The sequence below is a fragment of the Populus trichocarpa genome, chromosome 6 (assembly GCF_000002775.5).
Source record: "Populus trichocarpa isolate Nisqually-1 chromosome 6, P.trichocarpa_v4.1, whole genome shotgun sequence".
Lineage (NCBI taxonomy): Eukaryota > Viridiplantae > Streptophyta > Magnoliopsida > Malpighiales > Salicaceae > Populus > Populus trichocarpa.
In genome coordinates this window covers 21,583,863-21,604,478 of record NC_037290.2, presented here as the reverse complement: position 1 = coordinate 21,604,478, position 20,616 = coordinate 21,583,863, and the positions used below count along the sequence as shown (strand labels likewise).

The following is a 20,616-nucleotide window of genomic DNA, read 5'->3' as shown; positions in this document are numbered from 1 at the left end:
ACTGGAAATTCCAAGTAGTATTCCAATGACTTTGTTTTGCGATGGTCAAGCTGCCATGCATATTGTAGCTAATCATGTGTTTCATGAAAGAACTAAACACATTGAAGTTTATTGTCATTTTATTCGTCAACAAGTTCAGTCGTTGATTATAAAAACATATTACACCCACAATCATGATCAATTGGCTGATGTGTTCACCGAAGTCCTGACTTCTGTGTATTTTCATCGTCTGCTGTCCAAGCTTGGATCGATTAATCCCTTTGATCTAGCTTGAGGGGGAGTATTGAAGAAAGCTACATTAATCCCTACATTGTCTTTTATATTATTGTTGTTGCTTTTACAACGTTGCCTATTCTTCCTTCTCCTGCATTTTTACTGTTGCTGTCATGCAAATAATTGATATGATCATTGTAAGTATAGATATGATTAAGATAGATTTTGATATGCCAAGATTACAGGAGCTTGATCAGCACCTTTTCTATTAACATTAATAATTATGCTTGTATATATGTAAAGCATCCGATTATAACAAATATCCTTAATCAGAAATTAAAAAAAAAAACACACACACTTTATTCCTTTATTTGTTCACCATCTAACTAAAACTTTCAGTAATTAATACGTAGAATATTTCTATCGGATTAATGCCCTAAACAGAAATCTGCTACATCTGTCTCGAAGATATTGTCTGGGCCACGTAGAGGAATCCTTGACCATGAAGAAAGCACAGGTGTGGTTGGGGTGACCAGACCAATCTGCCTTGTAATCCGTGGAGGGTTTCTGTATCATGAAATCTTTATAGTTTATTTCATACCAGACTGGGAATAAGACAGACCTCATTAGATATTTAAGGAAAGTGGTTGCTATTGTGATAAAAAAAACAATTATCGTATCTGGGAGTCCCATAATGTGTAAGACCATCCGTGAGACCTTGCGATGGATCTCTTTCTGCAATAAATATCCATTAATGCAAACATGTTTTTTCAGAAATCAAACATGATGGTAGCTTTGTTGAACGACAACGAGAGAGATTGTGACGTGCGAAAATTAATTTCGTGACAAATTATGATTTGATCATCGAGGTCTAGTGATTGTTGATGTCTGTAATTCTATATACATCTAGTTCTAGACAGCACGAATAGCGTCCTTTTCTTGATCTCATCTTTTGTATAGATATGAACAAATAATTCATTTCTAAATTATTTGAAATCACATTAGACAATTAATTTGATCAATAATCCATGTTTTTTTTTTTTTTTTGGAAATGCCGACTAATAAATTAAAAGAGATGCTACACATTTGTAATTGTCGTGCGAGCTCATGTGCTTCCATACTCAATTCGCCAAGAAGGACAAGAGCAATGTACCGTAATCTATAGTTTGATACGTGTCTTTTACCTATATGACTAATCACAATAACAATATTTAAAATTATGAACGAAAACATGGTAATTATTAAAGAAACATTTTAATTTTAAAATTTAAACTCTCCGGTGAAGCATATAATATAATTTATATTATTTTCTAATATATATTCTTCAAAAAAAACTTGTAATTTATATAGATATACATTATATTATGCTATAAGTTGTTAATTTTTTTTAAGTGGAAATAGAATTAAAACTCATAATCATTTAGTTATTAAACATATAATATTATATATATATATATGGAGAAAATTGGTTAAAATATGGGTTATTTGCCAACTATGGAATTGGTATATTAGTAATTGAGCTTCTCGTGAAGCATTTATTATTTATTTAGTTGATAATTCAAAGCTTATCTTTTTGCAGCCTTTTTAGTTGATGGCATATTTATGTCTTCACACAAGATTGCAACTACTTTACATTAAAAACAAAAAAAAAACACGTGGTGATATAGATGTGGTGGGTATCCTTCAAATAATTAAAAAGGTGGTATGATCTACGTATAGATGCAATGTTCCTTGTCAGAAAACGTGAATTAACCTTCCTCTTTCTTTTTTTTTCATTTATTTACAGAAAAAGAGGGTTATCTCTTTTTTCATTTTTATTAGTAAAATTTGTTCAAACTTAATTGAGAAAACCTAAAAACAATACCATCATAATCTCAATTTTACCATCAAATAATTTTTCTTATTAATTAATTTTATCCTGGATTTTTTAATATTTTTAATTGAGTACTTCCATCAAGTCTTAAGGCTTTTCATCTATATTTTTATCAAAATTGAACTATTTTTTTGAATATTTCATTTGTAGATATTTAATATTTTTATTAAGTGGTTTTAATAGAAATTATTAATCGATAAACCAGAATAATTTATTGATATAAAAAATAATTCCAGTCGTCTATATCCAACTTTTAATTTCTATAGAATATTGTCAACGCATTGGAATGGGGACCGTAGACCTTGTAACCTGAGGATTACGCACATGGACCATACATTAAGACACAGCTGTGCATAAAATCAAGGAAAGCCGGTATCTTAGACCAAATTTTGGTGGGTCTAATCGACTTGCAGCAACTTTTCTGCTTTTGCGTTTAATGAGATTTTAACAACTAATTATTTAATTAAATGGTTTCGATCATTTGTGCTTTTCTTCTTTTTTTTCGTTGTATGTTTTCAAGTTTTTGGAAATAGAAATTAAAAACTTTTTTATTTTTATTTTTTTTAAGAAAAAAAAGGAAGAAAAACTAACAACAACTACCACAAATTTTGAAAACCATTTTGTTTGACTTTAAAAAAAATTGACAATCAATTGTTGGTTTCTACATTTTTAAAAACACAAATAAAAAACAACAAATTTTTATTTTAAAAAAAATTGGCTCTTAAAAATATATAATAAAAAAGAAAATTTTTTTATTATACCGAGTTTAATTAGAATGTAAAAAAAGAATTCTATGTAGATATTATTTTATCACATTAAAAAAATATATATATATATATATATATAGTCCAGGCGCAAGAGATAACCATTTGACGTGTGGTAAAATTCGAGTCCAAACTAAATATATTATTTTCCTCTGATTTTGCGGGAGTATTACTTCTGCAGGTCAAAGTGATATTAACAAATGATCTACCATAGACAGATTTTAAATAGCCAACACTTGACTAGACACGTGGGGTTCAATATTTTAGGAACCGAAAGCCAACCTTCTCATCTCACTGTCTCCACCCTACATGCCTAGCTAGCATTTAAACTCGCAAATATCTGCCTCCATGTTTGTCACTCTGTATGCAAACTATGGCCTGAAACTGGCTACCTGCCAATGCAACAGAAATAAACTAATCAATTAAATAATAAATTCAAGATAACAATTCCCATCATGTTCACAACCACAAGCTTGGATTTCATGTCGTGGCTGGAAAAAACAATTAAAAAACACTAGTAAATCCAAGACTATATGCAAGAAGCCACGTCTCCTCTTTTTTCTGGCTGTGCGGCCTGGCAGTAAATGGTCGTGGAATCAGTTTTTCCATCTATCAGGAAGCACGGCGGCATGAGGCATGCGTTGCATGGGCTCTATCGGCTAAAGGGCCCACTGGATCAATGTTGTCTTTTAGAAAGTGGGCCCGCCAGATGAAACAATTCAAAGTTTTTCTTTCTCGGTTTCTCGGCTCCTCCTCTGCCACCAGCCCTGCTGCAACTACATTCATGGCACGCTTACCTTATCTTTTGTGTACAAAGTACAACAAAAGGGACACAATGAACATGAGATGATGCAACTGGGTTATCGCCACGTGGCATGTGTGGTGTCGGGAAGTGGTTGTGGCATGGTACTGCTAGTGGTGGTGGTGGCGGCGGGACCAAGTAGCCAGCGAGTAGGGTTCCGCTGGATAGGAGGCTTTTTAGCAAAGTCCCCTGAGCCCGTGACTTCTAATTGCTACAGTGGCAATGAACAAGTTGTTCAGGCAAGAGAAACATTTGACTCGCCGCTTCAATAGAGTTATGGGAAGGTAGAAAGGCATGTGCTGCAGTTCCGAACCTTTAAATTCGTCAACATTCTCAAGCGTCCCACGGTCGTTCGTGTTACATGAGCGTATCATTTTCTTCTTTGTGCGGGGAGAGGATGACAGGTCCCTGCATCACTGCTCTTTGGAGGTGATAATAAGCAAAATAAATAAATAAATAAATTGATGGGTTCTATTGATTATTCGGCATGATTGGAGTTGAAATCTGTGGACATTGGCTAGAATTTAATCACTAGTTTATTTCTCAAGCTAACGCCGCAGATTGAATAAAAAATAATTGAAACATAAAAGGAAATAGATGTCCGAAAACTTTTCAATATTGTCTTTAAATTTTATATAACAATTTAGACATCAAAACTCCTAACTCGTTTATATTGGAGTTGTTTCGACGTGAACTTATTATCTAGACAAGTTCAAATAAAAAAAATCAAAGAAAAAAAACAGGTCAGGTTAACTATAATTAATTCATCAAACAAACACCCTGTAATATGGATTCCATCAAATTGAATTAATATATATATATATATGATTGTACACATAAAAATATTAAAAATCCACTAAAAATAATGTCAAAATCATGAAAATTAATTTGATTACAAGAATAAGTAAAAACTTTTTTGAAATGCTTTTTACTTACATGAATCTCTGATTAACAGTCATATCTAAATTTTATTTTGATCATAAAAAAACTTAAGTTATGGATTGGACTTATAGAAATTTTAGAGTCTATAAATTCTCCCAGGATTAATTTACTTTTGAAATTTTTGGTATAATAAGTAAATTTATCTTGAATATACATATATTGTGTGTGTATTTATCTTCACAATAATGATTTCTCCCCTCACTTTTTTTTGGAGTAGTACATTGGCATGGTCATATTATTTCAAAATACTTTGGCTTTAGATATAATCCACATAAATATCTTAATTTAATTAGAGTATATTTGAAATTGTGATAATAATTGTTTTTTAAATTACTTTTTACTTGAAGATATATTGAAATAATATATATTTTTTTATTTTTTAAAATTTATTTTTGACATTAGCATATCAAAACAATATAAAAAAATAATTTAAAAAAAACCTTATAAATTTTTTTTAAAATTCTTTTAAAATACAAAAACAATCATCACAATAACGGTGTTTCTCAAGTCAATTGCATTGCATTTTCCCACGACCTGCACTTTGGAAAGGGACTTGGAGTGACTAACCCCCCATTTCCAAATCATGGATGGTGGACTGACCTTAATGTCTCATTCATGGCCTAACTTCGAAAAGTAATATGAAAAGTACTTTTATCCATTATCGATCAGACACACTTCCTCCTAATATACCAGAAATATGCTATCGTTTCTTTGTTAGGCAGAGGAAGGCTAGTCCTTTCAAAAACGCCATTTGGGAATCTACGCCTTACATTAAACGTGTAGGAGTATAATATAGGCTACATTCAAAGTCAGACTAGGTAGCATATTTGCCTTCACAAGCAGCAGTAGTCACTTGTTACAAATGGCAGCACCCCCGAGAGGTAAATTTGCAATGACATGTCGATAAAATCCATCAGAAGCAGTAGTTCTGTACTGCAAAACATAGAGAGGGTCAAAAAGCCCTTGGAATGAGGGAAATATCAATAAGAACAGTGCCACGCCCTAATTGCAGAAAAAAACAAACCTTTTTTTTGTTTTTCATTTTTTTTTGTGATAGAAACATTTCATGTGCGAAAATATGAGGCATGTTAAGCAATTGGACCAGACTATGACAAAATTATATGTTTCAATGCTTGCAATAGTCTCCTTAACCAACCCATTGGGCCTTGCTTGATAAGTTTTTTCTTTCTTTCTTTTTTTTCATTTGAGGAAAACAATTGAGGTACCCTTTTTGAGTTCATTCGAAAACCTCGTCCCACAACTGAAATTCTTTATGAAACAACAAAGTTTAAAGTGTTGACTGTCTGCTTGAGGATTGCAGCATGATTGAATAGCTTCATTTGTTGAAAAATCCTTTTAAAACACGGAAATTCCCGTGGTATAAACTCTTGGAGCTGGGGGTCAATGACTCAATATGCAGGGTCCAAGTCGTCGTAGTATTCAGAAAGCCATTTTGCGATGATGCTGACCTCTCTTTTGCGCACATCTTGAAGCCATTTTGGATCTTCACTGGTTGCAAATCTCAGGTCCACATGGTGAGCCCCTGTGCGACAAAAAACAAAAATAAAATATGTGTTAGAAAGGAAAGCAAATGGGGCATGGAACTTGTAGATTTCAATAGCCCAGGAACAGATTACCTTGATGATTTTATATTGAATTCTAAATAACATCTTAAACTAATAGTTTAAATTATTAGTGATATTTCAACATGTAATTTATATTATTCTCTAACACACCCTCTCAAGTGAAAGCTTTTTAGACTTAAAACTTGCACAGATTCATATTACATTGTACTTGATTTTTATCAAATAAATAGGAATAGTGAGATTCGAACTCGTGACTGCTTGGTTATTAAGGCTTTGATATTATGTTAAAGAATCATTTCAATCCAATAACTTAAACTATTAAATTATTACATAAAATTTTAAAATATAATTTATATTACTCATACTAACCTTGCTTTGCTATGATAGCAACTATGCTGCTGGATATATTCTCTAGCACCCTGTCATAACCATGAAGAAAGCACGTTACTAAAAAAAGGATAAACTCCTTCGCAGCACAATCACACGTTCGATTAAAATATAAGAAAGAGATCATACCCCCCACCGCTCCAAGGGTCTCTCAAGCCATTAAAGAAGATGATGTTGCTGCCGAATCTTTTCAAGACCCTTTTAATATCCTGTTCGAAACAGACAGTCAGATCATTTGATTATTCTTATTAGTGGTATTGCTGAGTTAGTCTGCAGTGCAATAGTATTATGAAGACCACTAATGTTATAGCATGCCTGCCCTCAATGCCATGGTAAATGATGCACTCACATGGCCTCCAAACTCGGCAGTGATCCAATTGGGTCTCGGCTCAACACCAAAGTAGGCTTTGCAGAAAGAAGCTCTATCATCGTAGTTCCACTCAGAAGCTGGAAATATGCTGTCCTTGTTGTTACCACTCGTTGGCAGTATCATCTCTGTACATGCCTGCAAATCAATCCCAGAAAAACAAGGGCAATTTTATCAGACTTGTTTAATTTTTTCTTCCACCTGATTTGTCATGCTTCTCTGTTCTGTTCTGTTCTTAGTTCTTTTATATCAGCAATAATTTTTCTTCCACCAGAAAAATTATTTTTTTATATCAGCATATCAAAATAAAAAATTAATTTCTTTCAAAAACATTTTTACACAAACAGTATCTAGATAAATTCTTTAGAAAATCATGGCAAAATGGAATCCAATAATACCATGTGGATGTTAAAATGTAATCATTTGTAGCATCTATAAAACCAACATCAATTCAGTCCCTAGATGTTCGAATTTCTCATTGTTAATAATCAATCTTCTTGTTTCCAAAAATCTGCGAGATTTTAAAAAGTAGTGGTACTATATTGTAAACTTCATGAAGTGATGTTCTGCATACCTGCCACGACCATCCGCCAAGACCGTGAGGATCAGAATCGTCGTCGTGATTGAAACACGTGGCATTTCCACTGTAGTTATAGTAAACAGAAGCCGCACCGTACAACTTGGCAAACGTCTTATTTCCCGTCTTTGGATCATCAATCGCCTTACACATCTGCAGAGGTCAAACGTTGTTTGTCATGGTATTTCTTTTTATGTTTTAAAAATATTCTTCAAGAAATTTAATTTTTTTTATATTTTTATTTATTTTAAATTAATATTTTTTTATCATTATTTTAGATATTTTGATGCGCTATAATAATATAATTTTTTAAAAATAAAAAATATTAGATTTTTAAATAAAAAATATTTTAAAAATAATCGAAATTACAGGCTAAATTTATAAGCTGAAATTTATTTAAGAATCAGGCCCCATTTATAAGTACCTTTGTACCCCTGTAATTTATTTAAGAATCAGGCCCCATTTAAGTACTTTGGTAGCTTCTGATTTATTTTCTCAACAACATATAATAAACTATTTATCAATTTATATGTTAATTTAAAAATTATTTTTATTACTTAATTTTAAGAACACGTTCCTTGAAATATTGTTGAGAGTGAATTCCATATCAATCAACCATATGTAACAAATTTTTTTTATTTCAAAGTAGTTTCAATAAATAATTTGATAAGGAAATAGTTGCTGTTTCTTTAAGACTAAACTATGCCAAATAATCAGATAGAGGCATAGAGCATTAATATAATCTCAATTGAAGAGAAGCAATGATAAGTACCTCTTTAACAGGATACGCAGGCATGGGATTTAAGAAATTTGAAGGGGTGGGATAGTCTGTCATGGCTGTATAGACCAGAGCAGTGTAAAGCCAACTCTGGAGAGAACTTGCACTCATGGAGTTCCTGCGGGTAACAGAGAAGACACCAACAACATTATTAAAGGAATTAAATTCTTGATAGGTTGCAATTTTCATAGCTTGCTGGTTAAGTTTATGCTCCTCACCTGCATATTCTAAATGAACTTCGAAGTATTTCGAGGCCTCCAGGTTGGCTTGCAGTGTCTTCAATTTCTTGCCATGATCTTTTGATTACTTTGTAACAGTTCTCACTCTCTCCCTGAGTTAATTTCCAAGTGCAACCACTAAAATATTCAGCACTCTACCCTTTTTAATTAATAATCTCTATATAATCATGATCACAATATTAATTAATATCGTCTAGCTAGCTACTATATATTATAGATTATATGGTTAAGGCTTGTTAAGATTGGACCATATAGTAAGATTTTAATTTGAGATTTGACTGCTTGGCTGATTATGCTATGACCTTATCACAAATCTAATCATGATCTCTAATTGTGGCAGGAAGACAAGAAGGGAGTTTAAATTTAATGAATAATTGAGATTGAAAAGGAGAGGGGGGACCCTGAAGTCTTGAGTGATGATGTTGTTGAAGCTGTATGGTGATGTTATGTTCTCGAAGTTGAGGATTGGTGAAGAAGACGCCAGGGCTCCAATGGCGACATGAGGATATTTCAATCTGAACCATGCTGCCAGCACTGCAACAGTACCCCAAAAAAGAGGTTTATTTCTTACTTCCTAGGAAATTCCTCCATTCCCAAAATCAACATTTCAATCATGCATGCATACATACATACATACATACGAACCATGATGGTATGCTGATGGTGACACTGCGTAAAGAGCTAATTGGAAAGGAAGAAGGAAGGAAAGGTGTTAATTAAGGATAGAAAGCCATACTTCCTCCGTAGGAACCTCCAAAAACCACCACAGGAGAGTCGGTGGCGGACAAGTTCTTCTTTAGATCAATTATAAGAGTGGCATAATCGGCTAATGCCTGAGTTGAGGTCAGGTAACCAAGTGTACTTGAATTGCTATAAGCAACCTCTTTATATCCCCCAAAAGGCATGGATTTTCCATAGAACCTATGCTGCAATTAATCACATTAACTTATTTAAATAAGGAAAACAATAAAAAGGAAATATATATATATACATAAAAGCCTACTTAATTCGTCTTGTTTGGTAGCCAATAAACATGGAGAACAACTAAGCAATCTTTTTTCTTGGTTGATTTCAAACTTTTCTTACACTCTCACATCCACTTCCCAGCAACCAAACTAAAAAGAAAAAACTTCAAAAGATGCCATGGTATATATATGAATTCTTCATTTGAGAGAGATTAATTAAATAATTACCTCGATGAAAACAAGAAGGGGTTTGAAATGGGGTGCAATGTCAAAAATAAATCCAGTGTTCTGTGCAAACCATTCGATGTCTCCTTCATTTCCTGTGTACAAGAAGATTGGAGCGTTCTTCTCCGCCCCGCCCCAATATTTGTCGTTGATCAAGTATCTTTGTTGAAATGTTTTGTAGCTCTGGGGTCTGAAAGTGTAGTGATCGAGCACTTGAGTGAAGAACTTTTCATGGTAGAGCTCATTTGGGGTAGAAAGAGAGATCTTCTCTGCTTGAATGATTGAAGAAGGGAAGCTTGGTATGGGCTTAGCAAATGATGAGATACCAAAGAACAGTAAAGAGAGGAGAGAAAACAACAGGGATATGAACCCAGTAGCCATTATCCTGATGGTTTGCTTCTATTAGCTTCTGCTAGAGTGAGGAGAAATTAAACTTGGCCTTCAAATTTGATAAATGAGAGAGACACAGAGGAATCTTAAAAATCCACAGCTTGTAAAGAACAGCCATAAAGCTGATAGTGCCTTTGTGGGCTACAATGTTGACAACTTTCTTGCCGGACTATTGGCGTTATGTTTTGAATTTTTTTTAATTATTAATTTATTTTTATGTTATATTGACTATTTGTAGAGGGGGGGGGGGGCTTGTGTTGGAAAAAATGATAATTGGGATAGACGGCTGGAGTCCTCGATAATTTTCTATAACCAAGAAAAAAACAATCACGTGCGTGCTGACATTTCCGTGTAAAATAAATCATTTTTATGAAATTAGTACATGAAGGGTCATGGTGTCGATTATTAAATAATGAGAGGTATGTTTATGAGTGTGCTAGTCGGTATTTGTAACTGTGATAATGAATTTTCTTGTGAGTATGTTTTATTTGAAAATTTATTAAAATTATTTTTTTATTTTTTAAAAATTATTTTTTATATCAGCACATTATAATGATCTGAAAATACCGAAAATAGTAATTTGAAGTAAAGAAAAAATTTTAAAAAAAATCAATTTTTTTCAAAAATACTTTCGAAACGTAAAAACAAACGGGCTCTAAGATTATATTTTAAAGTACTGAAAATGTATTAAAATAATATTTTTTTAATTTTTTTAAGTATATTAAAACAATCCAAAAATACTAAAAAAATTAAATTTTAAATAAAAAATTAAATTTAAAATAAATAATGTTTTGACCACCAACAAACACCGGAAAAGATCCAGCTTTTGTACAACATGCAGGAAGTGTATGTTGATGAAATCAATACATGAAGTATATGTATTGATAATTTCATTTTTGGCATCTACATGTATTGAGATAGAGATTGCCGCTGCACTGACACCAGATCGATACTCCTAGGAGTAGGAGTCACTGGATATGTTATCGTAACTTTGGCAAGGAGACAGGATCCACTACCTATTCGGGCAGCAGCTGTACTCTACTCGCCAAGACACATCATCATATCTTTGATTTCTTCGTCTGTCTCCTCCTATATATCGCCAAATATATTCAGCAATATTATCCGTAAGCAATGATTCATCACCTCATCTTCCAATCAGTTACGCTCACATTATCTCCTTTCTTTTAGACACGCCACGCCAGCATGGCATGCATTGTTGCTTCGATTTATGCTGAAATAAATATGTATACTAAGATATCTAATTTTATATCGTGATAAGATCTTCAAAAATTATTTATTTAATTATATAGTAATAAAATTATTATTTTTTACAAGAGAAATAATTTAAATTTCATTGAAAGAAAATCTAATATAATTCCTCCTTTTCTTATTAACATATTTTTTCAACCAAAAGATTATATCTTTCTTGTCATTGTCAGGGGTTCTTAATTTTATAAAAAAAAATGAATAGAATTTGAATGAATATAGATATTTTATTCTCCAGCAAATAATCATAGAAATTCCTCATATTATGTCAATTCATAATTATTCATAATTAATCATAGAAAATTAATACTGTAATTTTTTTAACATAATAATTAAAAAAATAACATATCACAAATTGAAAATGAAGAATGAAATTGAGAACAAATTAATTTTTTATAAAAAAACCTAGAACAAAACTTAGAAACCAAGAAAATAAAGATTAAAGTTGAAATCTCCATAAATAGAAAGAAAACTCTAAAATTTTGAATGAACAATGCAAATTTATAGGGAAATAGTGAGAAAAGGGCGACAAAGAAAGAAAATGCAATTGGAAAAAAACCACCCCCACAACTGAAGCCATGCACTGCCCCAACAAGATGAAGACGTCGTAACGATTCCAGTTACACGATGAAAGGAGTTCTTTGGCCGCCATGTAACACCGCACATGCCATCAGCGTGCCTAGTCATCCCCACTCTCTAGCACGTGCCAACCAATTTTGTCTTTTTAATTATATTTTATATTGATTAAAAAAATTAGAATGAAAATATAAAAAAGTCTCTGGATGTCAGTTAAATAAAAATATAATTTTAAAAGTAATTTTATTATTTTATCATGTTTTTAAAATATGAAAAGACCAATTTATCTTGGTCGGTCTGATAATAACTAATGGACTTTGCAGAGAGATTGTATTACCCTCAATGATTTTTTTGAAGGTTAAAAGGGTAATTATATTATTTCAATGAATAATAAATTAGCTTTTGTTAATGTTTATTAATTAATAATAGTAGACTGCAAGAATTCTATCTATCTTTTAAGATTATAGCCATAAAATGAAGCTTGTTCCAATATGCTCCACGGATAAGATGGGAAGGGGAAAGGGGAAAAACGGTTAACGCGTCATTTGAAGTTGACATCCGAAGGATATATATATATATATATATATATATATATATATATATATAATGTTAATTGAACCGTAGGGTGAGCTTGAGTGCTCAGTTTGTGGGTGGAAAAAAAGAAGAAGACATAATGAATTATAAAGAAAATAGCAATGTGGAATTGACTCGATAATTAATTTTAAAGGGATGAGATTTCGAGCTAAGTTTCCCTCATTTGGACTTTTCAAAGATGCTTCTTATAGTCAAGATTGGAAAAAAAAAAAAAAAAAAAGAGCTTTTTATAGCACTTAATGGATAATGCTTTTCATATTTTGAGTAACAGAATTAGCTATCAACTCATGATATACTTAAATTAAGAGAGGGAGATAAAGAGAAAGAGGAGAGAAAAATCACATTATATTTAATAAAAACAAGTGATAAAGAATTCCTCTTTCTTGGTAATTATAATTTAAACACCATAGGATTTCTCCACGTGATAACAACGATATCCTCATCTCACATTAATTGGGTCTATGTAGGAAAGTAAAATCGTATTAATGCATCTTTATTGAATGTAAGGCATTATCCTAAAAAATGCCCAAATTTACTCGTTGCCCATGTGAAGGTGTTTAAAAGTGTGGTGGCAATTGTTTTTCCGTGTTTTTTGTTAGGAAATACATCAAAATAATATTTTTTATTTATTTTTTTAAAATCATTTTTTATATCAACACATCAAAACAATCTAAAAACATTAAAAAAAATTCCATAAACAAAAAATTCAATTTTTTTGGGAAACGTGGTTTCAACTTCGTTCTCAAACGGTCACTTATTGTATGAATAAATTGTTTAAGAATTGATTGCACTTTCATCGAGAGTTTATCAGGATCCGTAAGTTATCATCATCATTATACAAATGAAAATACCGACAGAATATTTCTGTCAGTGAATTGCAATGAAATTTACGAACAAAATATTATCTCGCTATATCCACCGGTAAACACCGATAAAAATATTTCATCGGTATATACTGAGAGGATTACAGTAGAAAAAGAAGAAATAAAAAAGCTAAAAAATACAATGACGTGTCATTTATATAGACAACATTACCGGCGGTATTAATCCGTCAGTAAAATCCATCCATAAATCTGTCTGTAATATTTAAAAGAGCATTGAAATTGTAAAATACTAACAAATACACCAACGAAATAAGTTCATCAGTATATTTCAGAGAGCATTGAAATTATTCTCTTCTCCTTAACACTGTTCATTGTGTTAAATACATAGGATATCATCGACAGATTAAGTCTATTAGTATATTCCAAAGAGCCCTGGGACTGTTCACTTCTCAATTGCATTGTTCATGTTGTCGATTACATATAGGATCACAAACGGATTAAGTTCGTCGGTATTTTTTCGAGAGCTTTGGAGCTATTCACTTCTCAATTGCACTGTTAATTATTGCTTTTTAAAGACAGAATCATCGACAAACTGAAAAGTCATCGGTGATATTTGAGGGGTTTTTGAAAATTTTAGATTAAATTAAAAATCTAAATTACAAAATCATCGACAAACTGAAAAGTCATCAGTGATATTTGAGGGGTTTTTGAAAATTTTAGATTAAATTAAAAATCTAAATTAATATTACAGGCGGACCGAAAAGTCATCGATGATATTCGAGGGGTTTCTGAAATTTTTTTATTAAATTAAAATTAAATATTACAAGCGAAATCACCGACGGAATGATTAAAAATATTAATATTTAATTATTCGTCAGTAAAAAAGCTCAATTAAAATACCAGAATCACTAATTTCATATCAGACACACCTCTTCTTCTTCTTCTTCTGTAAAAAAACACCAACGTCCCTCTCTTTCTTTATATTCTCTCCACAATTAATTTAATGTATGCCTTTTCCTCTCTTCTTCTTTTATTTTCTCAATTTTGTTTTGTTAATTAACATATTTTATGAATTTATTCTCTTTTCAGCTTCACTTGCTACAAATTTAAGGTAAGATTTTTTTTTTGTGTTTTTTTCATTATATTTGTTTTCTTATTATTTTTTTAATTTTTCTCTTCTTAATAATTTTATGAATGTTGTTGTAGGAATTTTTTTTCATATGAGAACAATTTTTTTGAATTTTAGTTATATATATATTTTTTAATTTTGTTGTTTAATTTCTATTAAATGTACATGATTGATTTTAATTATTATAAGTTTTTTTTTTTTGTTCAATTTCAATTATAACTGGTAACAGTTTTGGAGTCTAAATACAACTTCTAAAGTTGAAGAAATCATTCTTAAATTAACTTATTGTCAGCTTTCAACCTAGTGGAAAACGATAGTTGTCGACAGTTATTTCACTGTTAACAAGCAGTCGATTGGAACGTGCAAAGAAAAAAAACATTTAACAGAAAAAAATAAATGTGTAGGTATTTCTAGTGTATTTTTAAACATAAAAAATTATCATAATAAAAAAAACAGATATATATATATATATATATATATTATTTTTAATTAAAAAAATTGAGAATCATATATACAAATAAATAAATAAATAAATAAAAGTTTTTAATACTAATTAAAAATTAAATTAAAAAGTTTAGAAATAAATGTAAATTAAAATATTTAATCTCACGATACGGGTTATAAACCTGATTGTGTTTAATAACTTTATTTTTTAAAATCAAATTTATATTTAACAAAATGATAATAAAAATAAATACACCTAAAAGTTCTTAAATAAAATCAAACAAAAAAAAAACAAGGATACATCAAAAAACACCAACTAATATTAGAAAAAAAAAATACTAGAAAACTTGTTGAAAAACCAAGTAAAAGTCAAACATTACTTTATTAAAAAATATCACAAAATGGTTTTAATATTTATTTATTTTAATTAATTCAATTAAAATAGAACACTTGTTAGGTCAAATGGGTATTAAACACATATATTTAATTATTATTTTCAATTTAAATCAATGAAAAAAAAAATCAAAGTTATTAAAAAAAAAAAGCACGCACCTGGGTGAAGTAGCCAAGGACGCCTAACCCATAAAAAAAGGTGCCATGCGCACAAGTCTCACAGGACAATGCTTGGGCTATTTATATTTTTTTTCTTGAATCAAAGGGTGGACAATGTCTTCCACCTTTATTTAAAAAATAAAATAAAAATAGATTATGCGTCATTTATTTCTTCCATGATTTAACTATGAGAGTGATGGTTGAAAAATCAAGTTGTGTTTTTTTAACCAAAAAAATTATTTTCAACTTATTTTAGCCTGAAAACACCTTAAACAACACCCTTAGACTCTATCAAAACCTATTTAGCAACTAAAAAAACTTATAATTTAGTTCAAAAACACAAAATAAACCCCAAAAATCTTCTTACTCAGACCTCATGTACATTTTCCAACAAGATGAAGGATAAAAAAACACCTCAAATAAACTTCTCTCGTCGAATGGAATTTATTCTCTCCTAAAACGGTCTTTTAATTATTGGAATGTGGACAATGAACGACTTTCTTTTTCTTTTACTATTTTCCGGTAACTTTCTTTATTCTATATAAACCAAAGGACTAAAACATAAATTAAATGAACATGCATCCCAAAATTTATAATTTTCAAACTCAAAATATCAAAAGATAATTTTGCCAAACACCTAAATCACAAAATCTTAAAAGAAAACACTAACACAATAATGCCGTCAAAGAAAGAACCCTCAATTCTCTAATCAATATCAATTTTATTCCATTTTATTTCAATTTTTTGATAACAAAAAAATTGAACTATTTCTTGTAAAATCTAACATTAAGATAATATTGGAATGTGTTTTGGATACTTAAGAACCCAAAATCTAGTTTACAGAGATAAACTATTAAGCTCAATTACGAATCAAACAAATATAGAGAGGATTGGATTAAAATAAAATATATAAATTAAAAAAAACAAAACAATCGGCACTATGTGAATCCATAGTGCCAATGGGTGTGGATCTACAATAGATGAAATAGTGAATTCTACATGGCCTTTATTTTTTTTTAATTTTAATTTAATAGGTTTAGCTATTCTTATAATTATATTTATTTTGGTCCCTAAAATCCAGATTTATGTGATTTGTCCCTAGATATGAAATGACTTTCCCACTAGCACGTCAGGTAGTTTATATGTGATTTTATTACAGTCCATTAAGTTTTAAATTATTCAATATAGTCCTAGTATATTATTGATTTTTGTATTTTCTTTTCATTTCAGATCATAAAATCTAAATCCATTCAATATAGTCCTTGTTTGTAAAATAGTGGCCAAATAGTAAACAAATTGATGAGTAAAATGACAGGATTTGCCCACACATATTGAAATGATTTATGTGGTTATGTTTATATAAATCATGAATCTTTATATTCATTAATGATTTTCAATAAATATTTACTATTTGTATCTTATTTTAAAATAATTTTATATAATTAGACATGATTTATTTTTTCATTTGTTAAATAAAACACGTTTTCAATATTTTAAAATGTATTTTTAAGATTTAATAATTCGTAAGAGAAATTAATATAGGAATAAACTAAAACAAAATGGTGTTTTGCCGTAGTTGAGAAACTAAGGCCCAAATGCTTCGTTTACATGAAATATTAAGTGATTTTTGTTTGTGATCCTATTCATTTTGGTCCTTAAAATTCAAATTTATATGATTTGGTTCTGGCATATGAAATGATGTTTTCACCAATATAGTCACATATTTTTGCTATGATTTTCATTTCATTTCATTAATTTCCAACTTATTCAATATAGTCCATTCATGATTTTTTATTTATTGTTTTTCATCTTATATTATGAACTCTAAATCCATTTAATACAGTTTCAGTGTGAAAAAATAGTAACCGAATAATAAATAAATCGACGAGGGAAATGACAAGTTTTTTTCATGGAAAATTTAAATGATTTATGTGCATGGCAATGTAGATTTTAATTTTGACGTTTTAAATTTATCTATCGATTTTCAACAAATATTTACAATTTTCCTTATTCTAAGAAAACATTAGCTAATGAAACACGCTTTTAGTATTTTGTACAATGCATTTTTAACATTCAATAGCTAATAATTTATAAATCTAATGTCCATAATTAAGAAATTTTCTTAGCTCATTGAATGATAAGAAATAAAGAATGAAGGAAAAATAATAATGAGAGGTGTAGTTCAACGGGTCAGATCCTGTGTTTGTTTCATTAACATCACCAGTTCGGGTCTCACAAATTTCAGGGCCACTGGAGACTTATATGGTTGTTAACTTTAGGGTCCGTGGAATTAATCGAATTACACGCAAGCTGATCTGGACACCCATATTAATAATAATAATAATAATAATAAAAGTGACGAAGGGGGTGCTTTTGATGTGTTCTGTTAGTTAAAATAGCCTTCCAAGTTCCCACAAGGCCGCAATGTAGCATGTGTCTAATAGATTTAAGGGATGTGATTTAAAAATATTTAATTTAAAAAAAATACGTATGGTATTTTGACAAATGTCTCAATAATAAATATATAAATATATCATGGATTACTGGCAAAATTAAACTTATTATTAATTATTAATATTTTACAATTAATATTTTTGGATTAAGGAATATTATGAGTAAATAGATCTTGAAATATACTATGGGTTAAAAAAATTCATTATTTCAGCTCTCCTAAAATATACGTGACAAATTGAAAATAAAAAACTCGCCCAGCTGTAGATTTCATAATATTTTTTAATTAAAATATATATTTTTTTTTTGTGAACAGACTCATAGCAATGCACAGTCCCACTTACTAGTGTTAACTGTTGAACATTATAAACAGGTGAATATCAATAAAAAAAACGGTGTACCTCTTATATTGGCCCGCTGTGTTGAATTAATAAAAATATTAAATAATTTATTATTATTATTATATTAAAAAAAATCCGACCCCAACATAGCATTGATGTAAACTAGTAACTACTAACAATTCTTGAACATGTTCTAACCTAACAACAATTACAGTATTAATTTTCCTTCACGACCTAACCTCTCCCCATGCACAGGTGAAAATTCAATTCCAATTCAATTCAATTCAATAAATAGCTAAAATAACTAGATAGCTAAACTCAACCGCTTGAAGTTATTGCATCAAAAGGGCCTTTGCTTCCACTCTTCAACAATGGCTATGAGAATTAGATAACTAAATTCAATTCAACAATTTCTTATTTAGCATTTTGTCCCATGTTATATCAAAGGGGCCCAAAAGATTCAGCCCAGCCCAATTCAGAACTCCACAAATTTATTGTATTTACAAAAAAAATCCATTTCGAACTCACTTCTTCCTGTCCCAGCCAGCCTAAGCCGAAAAAGCCCAACAGCCCTACTTTATTGGGTTATCAAATTAGACCTCTCGAATACAGATTACATCGGGGCATATTTGAAATTGCATTCCAAACAACGTTTCTAAAAAAATAATTCTTTTGTTTAAAATAATTTTATTTTATGTTTTTGAATCATTTTGAGAAAAATAATTTTTAATAAATAGAAAAAAATATTTTAATGTATTTTCGAGAAACAACACTTTAAAAAACAACTATTGCCACACTCTAAAGCATCCTATAACGAATGATAAACAATTTAAATCATTAATAACTAATATATAACTTCAAATTAAATGAATATAATTTATTACATGATAGAAATACCTAAACTTAATTATTAAATATATTCTTTTCATCACCTAATCTAAATAATTGAATTGAAAAATAATTGTTTATTTTAAAGAATTAAGACAATGACCCACCCTGATGATAAATGACAGGAACTACATTGATGGCCCGCATTTCATCACGAGTCGGGCCAATTTCTTTGTAGTTAAACAAAACAATGTCAAAGCGTTATTATTGTATTTTAACGAGGAAAAAAATCAACGACTCGACATAATAGAAAGAGAACTAAAAAAAATAATGATCGTCAAACTCTATGAATCAAACTGTAAAATGATGAAATCAGGAAAACAAATATTAAAAAATAAAGCACTAGGAAAACCAAACGAGGTCGTAAAAACCCGCGAGTAGTATCATGCCAAATCTTAAATAATAAAAAATATTGAAATGAAGTGCAAAATCAAAAAGAAAAATCAAATTTATAAAAAAAATCCTAAACATAAAAAAAAAACAAAGAAAATTAATTTTCAACAAACTCAATGATGATGAATGAAATTTTTAAAAATAATTAGAAATGATTGAAGCGAATCCAGTCCACATAGATCATAAGGCCGAATCACAATGTACAAGGTAAACAAAAAAAATAACAATGTAAAATTCTAAACCAACCAAAATAACTAGGGATAAACATGAAAAAACAAATTAAAAATATAATTTTAAAAAATATAGATTTGAAAAGAAAGAGAACCAAATCTAACAAAAAAAAAAGAAAAATCAAATCATAAGGGATGAAATTGAAAAACAATTTTAATTAAGAAAAGGATAAGAACAATTAAAAATAGCAATCAAAATAATGAACACTATATTTGATATAAAAATAAAATGTCAAGGGATAAAATCCATAGACAAATTAATTCAATAAAGGATTCAAGAAAAAAAACAACATAATTAAAAGAATGAGGACCAAATCTAATATAAAAACAAAGTGTAAAGGGATGCAATTGAAAAAATAATTAACTTAATAAATGATCCAAGACTAAATACATAGCAATTAAAAAAATAAGGACCAAACCTGATATAAAAATAAAATATCAAGGGATGAAATTGAAAAAACAAATTAACTCAATTCAAGACCAAATACATTACAATCAAAATAATAAAGACCAAATTTAATTTAACAAATAAATAGCTAGACTTTTTTTTTTTTTTTTCCTTTAGCAATAGTCAACATGTTTTTCTAGGTGGAGAGAAGGAAAATAAGGAGGAAAGTAAAAAGTCCTTGCCAGCACCTCTTTGCACACCACCGGTGAACACGCGCCTCACCACCGTGACGGGGGTGGGGAGGCGCATCGAATGCCGCCTTGAACAGTGGCATTCAGCGTTGTGTGGGCACCGCAAGTGCCACTTGAAACGTGCAGGCGGCGCCCACCCGCTGGCGGGTGCATAGCAGACGCCAACAACTTTTTGAATTTT

General features: G+C 30.1%; 1 protein-coding gene across 1 annotated transcript; it reads right to left on the bottom strand.

Moving 5' to 3' along the window:
* Nucleotides 1-5,733: 5,733 nt before the first annotated feature.
* LOC7492235 (uncharacterized) lies at nucleotides 5,734-10,266 on the bottom strand. The gene is made up of 10 exons (XM_002308420.4): nucleotides 9,722-10,266; nucleotides 9,265-9,454; nucleotides 8,929-9,062; nucleotides 8,508-8,620; nucleotides 8,284-8,407; nucleotides 7,509-7,664; nucleotides 6,917-7,072; nucleotides 6,697-6,776; nucleotides 6,550-6,599; nucleotides 5,734-6,137 (listed from the first exon to the last, which is right to left on the bottom strand). Exons 1-10 carry the CDS (start codon nucleotides 10,097-10,099, stop codon nucleotides 6,004-6,006), a joined length of 1,515 nt encoding a protein of 504 aa, XP_002308456.3. The 5' UTR covers nucleotides 10,100-10,266; the 3' UTR covers nucleotides 5,734-6,003.
* Between the last annotated feature and the right edge of the window lie 10,350 nt (nucleotides 10,267-20,616).

Excerpts from the sequence above, each read along its gene's own strand:
- LOC7492235 (XM_002308420.4), bottom strand. The coding sequence starts at position 10,099 with ATGGCTACTGGGTTCATATCCCTGTTGTTTTCTCTCCTCTCTTTACTG. Across the intron at positions 9,455-9,721 it reads CCCTTCTTGTTTTCATCGAG|CATAGGTTCTATGGAAAATC; the intron begins GTAATTATTTAA and ends GATTAATTGCAG. Across the intron at positions 7,073-7,508 it reads TTGGCGGATGGTCGTGGCAG|GCATGTACAGAGATGATACT; the intron begins GTATGCAGAACA and ends ATTGATTTGCAG.